Source organism: Muntiacus reevesi, chromosome 1 (assembly GCF_963930625.1).
Source record: "Muntiacus reevesi chromosome 1, mMunRee1.1, whole genome shotgun sequence".
Lineage (NCBI taxonomy): Eukaryota > Metazoa > Chordata > Mammalia > Artiodactyla > Cervidae > Muntiacus > Muntiacus reevesi.
The window spans coordinates 79,596,848-79,603,731 of record NC_089249.1 but is presented as its reverse complement, the minus strand read 5'-3'; the positions used below and the strand labels follow the sequence as shown (position 1 = coordinate 79,603,731).

Sequence of the window (6,884 nt, the reverse complement as noted above, 5' to 3'; positions counted from 1 at the left end):
GTGGAGGAACTAAGATCCTGCATGCTTCATGGTTCAACCAAAAAAAAAAAAAGGAGTTCTTCAATTTGAGTAGAATTTAGAGAAAATATAGAGGGCCCAGGGCAGTTGTAGTACAAGTTCAAGTTAGTTGCTCAGCTGTGTCCGACTCTTTGCGACCACATGGACTGTAACCCACCAGCTCCCCTGTCCATAGGATTCTACAGGCAAGAATACTGCAGTGGGTGTCCACTCCTTTCTTCCAGGGATCTTCCTGACCCAGGGATTGAACCCGGGTCTCCCACACTACAGCCAGATTCTTTACATTCTGAGCCACCAGGGGAACCCCAGACAGTCTTCCCAGACAACAAGTGGCTCTCAAAGTAATAAATGGCCTTGGGGCCAAGATCAAATTCTTGGCCCTGCCAAGGAAACGGGCCTCAGGGTAAGATAAAGTCAAAGAGCAGAAATTTCATGTGGACTTCAAAAAGATTTAAGGGCAAGTCTCAGATCTCAGATACATAATATGTCTTCTAATAATTTTAACAGTGTGTCTTCTTGACCCTTTCAGACAAGAGGGTCTTTAAGAATCATAAGGACATTTTCTCCCAGCACCCTGACTCTAAGGTGCAAAGGGCCAGTCTCAAAGAGATTTATAAATGTGGCTTTTGGCTAACTGAACTTGTAAGGTGATACACAGGAAACCCACAACATTTTTAAAGGAATTGTATCATCTTGCACTGAAAGGGATAAAGACAGCTCACAAGGAAAAGCAGCTTTGGGTCTTTAACTTTCAGCACAGCACCTGGGCCAGCCAGGTGACAGGGCAGCACTGAGCAATGAAAATACTGTCAACTGGCAAAAACAGTTTATTGAGTAAAACTAAAAAAGATAGAGAGTCCTCCCCAGCCGAAGAGACCCACAGCAGGGAGCCATAAGCTCTGCATCAGGACCGCGCTGGGGAGCCCTGGAAGAAATCATTGCACATGATAGTGATGAGGGCCAAGAAGACGGCGTACTCCTGGAAGTCCACCTGCTGGTCACTGTTCTCATCCAGATCACCCATCAGCTTCTTCAGGCCCTCCTCATCCACCTTGTCCTGAAAGCAAGAGACAGTCAGGCCATCTGCTCTCATGGGGCGGAACCCAGCTCTCCCCTCCTCCCTGGGCAGCAGGTACGTGGTAAGCAGGGAGCACCTGGGGCTGATGGTGAGCAGGGAGGCCCTGGGAGCACTAGGGTGCCCTGTGAGTGGGGACACAGCGAAGTGCATGAGCCAGAGTCTCCAGCTCTCCCTGCTGGGGGATCTCCAGACCCTCCCTGCATAGGATCAGCTCTGCTCCCCACAAGGGCCCAGCGAAACGGGCATTACCCACATCCTGCTTGATGAGGAAACTCAAGCTTTCTGAAGCCACCACCATGCCTCATCACCAGAAAAATGAATTCCAAAAAGGCAGACTCTTTCCCATACCAGAGAAAATGAAACCAAATTAGGAAAGTATGATCAAAAAATTTTTTTAAGAAAAAAGGATATGCCTCGTATGTTCAAAGCCTGAGATCTGACTTTGGGATTTGTTCCAGTGGCTAAGACTCCACTGCGATTTGGTCCAATGGCTAAGACTCCACACTCCCAGTGCAGCGGCCCTGGATTCGATCCCTGGTCGGGGAACTAGATCCCACATGCCGCAACTAAGACTCCCGCCCATGCACTCTCAAGGAACCTCGTACCCCTGGGCTGTACCCAAGTCCGCTGCCGGAGCCCAGTGAGCCCCACTAACCAGCCCAGGGAGATGCTCATCTCCGCAGCACTGGCATAGAGCCCACTGGCCTGTGGAAGGAGGTGGAGAGCTGGACCTTCCTGCCCATGTACCTCCTTCTGTCCTCACTCCAGTGCAGCCAAACAAATAAATATTTTTTTGGTGGGGCGGAGGGGGAGTGGAGCACTTCTCAGGTGTCACTCGTGGTAAACAATCCATCTGCCAATGCAGGGGACATAAGAGACTCAGATTTGATCCCTGGGTCAGGAAGATCCCCTGGAGTAGGAAATGGCAACCCGCTCCAGTATTCTGGCCTGGAGAGTTCCATGGACAGAGGAGCCTGGCAGACGATAGTCCACACGGCTGCAAAGAGTTGGACACGACTGAGCACACGAGTACACATGAGGAGTTGATTAAGGGGAGGGCAAGGGGCAAATTGAGAACTGATGGCATTTCTCTCCAAAACATCTCAGGGTGTGTCTGCGCTGAGCTTCTCTCTCCCTAAACACCTTCTTAGTTTGGCAAGTAAATATGAAAAACAAAAGAGGGAGAGGATGGAAGGAGGAAGAGAGAGAAGGAGATCACAAGTGAGAGCTGTGTGACCTTGAGCTAGTCACTTCCCCTCTCTGGGCTCTGACAGCACATCCGTTCTCTGGAAAGCTGCAGGGAGGAGCCTGCAGTGGAGTACCCACTCAGGCATTCACATGAAGGCTTCACTCTCACTCTGGTGAGGTCATAAAAGGCTTGACCCCACCCTGGTGTCTGCTTCCCCAGCACCCCCCCACTCCCACGCAGGGAAGGAGAAGAGATTTGCCCTGGGCCCCCACCCCGTACCCCAGGACCCTCTCACCTCGGCCAGCCCCACTCACCCCCACCCAGGGAGAGAGAAGAGATTCATCCTGGGCCCCCACACCATACCCCAGGACCCTCTCACCCCGGCCAGCCCCACTCACTCCCACCCAGGGAGGGAGGAGAGATTCGTCCTGGGCCCCCACACTGTACCCCAGGACCCTCTCACCTCGGCCAGCCCCACTCACCCCCACCCAGGGAGGGATAAGAGATTCATCCTGGGCCCCCACACTGTACCCCAGGACCCTCTCACCCCAGCCAGCCCCACTCACTCCCACCCAGGGAGGGAGAAGAGATTCATCCTGGGCCCCCACACTGTACCCCAGGACCCTCTCACCTCGGCCAGCCCCACTCACCCCCACCCAGGGAGGGAGAAGAGATTCATCCTGGGCCCCCACACTGTACCCCAGGACCCTCTCACTCCAGCCAGCCCCACTCACCCCCACCCAGGGAGGGATAAGAGATTCATCCTGGGCCCCACCCCATATACCAGGCCCCTCTCACCCCCGGCCAGCCCCACTCACCCCCACAAAGCTGGGCAGCTCCTTGTGCAGAAGCTCCTTCATCTCCCCCTTACTCAGCTTGAATTTGTCTCCCTCTTGGCCAGAGTACTTGTGGAAGGTGGCGACCATCACAGCCAGCGCCTGCTCCAGGGGACTGGACATCTTGGATCCGAGGCTACAGGGGTGGCAAGTGAGGGAGATGCCTCAGCCCAGCCTGCAGGACCGTCTGCTGCCCTTGAGCCCCAAGCTGCCTCTCCAAGTCCCTCTCTGAATGGGCAGGCAGGGCTGTGTCTCCTCCTCAGCCTGTGGCTCCCTGGCCAGAAGCCATACCTCCATCTCACACTAGGTGGGTGAGGCAGAGGCTAGACCTTTCCCTGTATTTGGAAGGGCCCCATGTCTCCTCCCATCGTACTTGGGGCCCAGAGCGACTATGGGGAAAAAACAAAAACAAAAACAAAAAACGGCAGGGTGGCCAGAGTCCCACTGGGGATCCTTTCTGTCAGCTTCTATCATAGGCCAGTGGGCTCTGTGCCAGGGCTGCGGAGACAGGAGTCTGCACGTGCTAGTTAGTGGGGCTCACTGGGCTCTGGGAGCGTCCTTGGCTACAGCCCAGGGGTACGAGGTTCCCTGAGGAGTGACTTCCCCATCTAACTGGAAGCTCCCTTGGGAAGGTTGTATCCTCCGTCAGACCAGGGGCTCTCACCAGCTAAGGACTGTGTCTCCCCTCAAGCTGGAGGCACCGGGGCAGGGGTGCTGGCAACTGAACACTCTCCCTAACAGGAAGGATTCTCCAGGGATGGGAATTCAAGAAATCAAAAGCCCAGTACCCCAGGATTAGGACAGAATCTGAGACCAAGGGCAGAATTTGGAGGTCATCCTTTCTAAGGCCCTAACTCTCAGAGCGGTCACACCACCCTGGGAGGATTAGGCAGGTCACAGGGTGAGGCCAGAGGAGCAGGCGCCAGAGGCAAGAAGCACCCTGGGCCCATCCTGCCAGCCCTGCCCTCAGGAGGTGGGAGAAGACCGACGACGCAGTAGAGCTATGCCGCTGCTCAGGGCAGGGACACAGGCAGGCCCATTCGCTTGAGATCCTTGGCTCTTCGTCCTGCTGGAATCCAGGACTTTTCCAAAAAACAAACCCAGGATTCTCCTTAAAGCGCCACCCCCCCAATCCTCCCACCACCACACACACTTCATATGCCTAGGCCCAAACCCCCAAGAAGTACCTCTAGACCGACACTCAGGCTGAAAGATGCAAGGCACAGCACAAGAGTAACCCCTAAACCTCACAGAGGAACTGGGAAAAAGTCTCTATCTGACACATTTGGGGAGGAGGTCCCCCCAAATGCAGAGACCCACAGAGGCCCCGGGCCTTCCACCAAGAGAACCAGAAGGAGACAAGAGCAACCTAAGGGCACATACCGCAGAAACTAACAGAACACTGTAAATCAGCTCTGCTCCAACAAAAATCCATTAAAAAAAAAAAAGCCAAAGGGACAAAGGCAGAAACCCAAGGGGGTCTTGCCCACCCGGCCCTGCCCAGGACAGAGGTACTCACCAGACCAGAGAGCAGAGAGAGACTCGGGAAGGAAAGCAAAGGGCCAGATGCCCGGAGTTGGAATTTATATGCTAGCCCCACTGGCCCCCAACTTTGCATTTTAAGGAAACCAAACCTGCCCTAACCTGATCCCGCCAAAGCCTGGCCTCCTGCCACCCCCTCACACCCCCTCCCAGTCCCTCCCTTCCTGGGCAGCCAAGGGCAGCGCCTCCCCCGGCCCCACCCTGGCCACAGCGAGAGCGGGAGGTGTCACGGGGAAAAGGTATTCTGGGCCCTGGGCGAGGGGAGGCTGCCCCTGTTCACAGGGGCCTGGAGATTCAGGCCCAGCCTTGTTCTCATGACAAATGCCTGCGAATCACAGTTCACTGTCGGGCCAGAAGTTGCCGGTGCGTGCTGGGACTTCACCGGCCTGTGTGTGTGCTGGGAACCAGCAGGAAGCTGGGGGCTATCAGGAAGAAGAGGGCAGGGGTGACCGCAGGGAATGAGGGAAACAATGACTTTTAATAGCCGGCCCAAGAATAACTTTCAGTGATGAACCCAGGCAAGTGGGTGTGCTTTAAAAGATCTGGAAAGGTCCCCTTCGGGTAGGAAGGGGTCTGGCAGGAGACAGGGAGGCAGTGAGGTGGAGATGGCTCTGCTATAGTCAGCTGGGGTGAGCAGCAGGCTGTGTGTGTAAGGAAGGCCCAGGAGGGCTGCAGGGAGGAGAAAACGCGAGTCTCCTCCAGGTCGGGAGGTGGGCAGGTGAGGAGGGGGCCCGCACAGCTTCCCAAGTCAGGAGGCCAGGCCGGGGATGAGGCCACAGCCTCGGCCTCGCTCACCCACTCGTCAAGGCCCCTTCCCAGAGAAAGGCAAACACTGAGGCCTTTTAGGACCCAGCCCAGGGGAGGGCCTTTCAGAGAAGAACAGACTTCACTCAGCCCCTTCCCAGGCCCCCTTGCCTACTGCCTCAATCCAGTCCGGGCACCGCCCTTCCTGTGTGCCAGCTCCCCTCCCCCCTCCAGATGTCCACCAGCTTCTTTCCCCTCCTCCGGCGGCCCGAGTCCGAGGTGACTCACCCTCGGTTCCAGGCCCAGAGGCTCAGGCAGTGACTCAGCGGCACCGCCCTCCTCCCCCAGGGCTAGGGCAGCCGAAGTCACGGGGCAGCAGGCAGGCGGAAACCCCAACCCAGCTCTGGCAGACAGGGCGCTGGAACAGAGACCCCCTCATCAGGCCCACTCTGGGGAGTTTTGGGTCATGACACCACAGAGAAATTCAGCCTGAGAACCCACAGAGGATCAGACATCAAGCCAGGCTGCTCTTTCCCTGGAGGTCACCCGCAGTGGGACTTGGTGGCGGCCTGAGCAGCATAGATGAAATCAGGCCTCGGGGGCCCCCAGTACCCCCACCTACACCTCTGCAAAGCCACCCAGTGTCCTTCCTCCCCAAGGCACTTGGCCCCCTTGTGCTACTGCTCTTCTCTGTCAAAACCTATTTCAGGTCGAGCTTGGAATAAAAATTGTTCTCCCCGAGGGTAAGGATCAGTGGGGTGCAATGCATTGTTTTTTACAGCACTTCTTCCATTTTAACTGACGGACTTCGGCAGATGGCACTTCTGCTCAGAAACTGCAGTGGCGTCCCCATGGCCCTTGCTGGAAGTGAGGGGGGCTCAGGCTTTGGCCCCTACCCGCATATCCAACCTCTCCTGCACGTCTCCTAACTGCCTGCTCACTGTGCCTGAGCACCTGGAGTGGCCAAGGCTGCCTATGCCCATCCTTCTACTCAGAATGTGCCTACTCACCACATCCCTGCCTCCCGAAGTCCCACATATCTTTCAAAGGCCAGTTCAATGCCCTCGCCTCACGGAGCCGCCCCAGGGCTAAGCAGAGTCTGCCTCCACCTGTTCTGTCTCTGTCCCACATCAAGCACTCCTTTTGTGCTCAGAGCATTCTGATCTCGACGATTCTCGACTGAATCACTCGTGCGCCTGTCTTCTCTCGCCCTCACTCCCACGTGGTGAGCTCACCGGGCAGGGAGCGCGTGAGCAAAGGGTCTTGCCCACACCAGGTGCCATCCAGAGTTTACGGTTGGCACCGTAGGGGGTGGGGTGCTGGGGACAGTACCAGGGAACCTTCCCACCTCCCGAAATCACATCACTGATTATGGTACCAAGTCAATTTCTCTGCCTGCTCCCAGGAGGGGAACTGAGACACTGGGTTGGAAAACAGAGCTTCAGAGAGCTATGAGTCCCGGAGGAGTGACTGCGGG

The 6,884-nt window shown here is 56.3% G+C and overlaps 1 protein-coding gene across 1 annotated transcript; it reads right to left on the bottom strand.

Annotated features, from left to right (window-relative positions):
• Positions 1-827: 827 nt before the first annotated feature.
• Positions 828-4,790, bottom strand: S100A2 (S100 calcium binding protein A2). The gene is made up of 3 exons (XM_065926444.1): positions 4,641-4,790; positions 3,104-3,257; positions 828-1,075 (listed from the first exon to the last, which is right to left on the bottom strand). Exons 2-3 carry the CDS (start codon positions 3,242-3,244, stop codon positions 923-925), a joined length of 294 nt encoding a protein of 97 aa, XP_065782516.1. The 5' UTR covers positions 3,245-3,257; positions 4,641-4,790; the 3' UTR covers positions 828-922.
• Between the last annotated feature and the right edge of the window lie 2,094 nt (positions 4,791-6,884).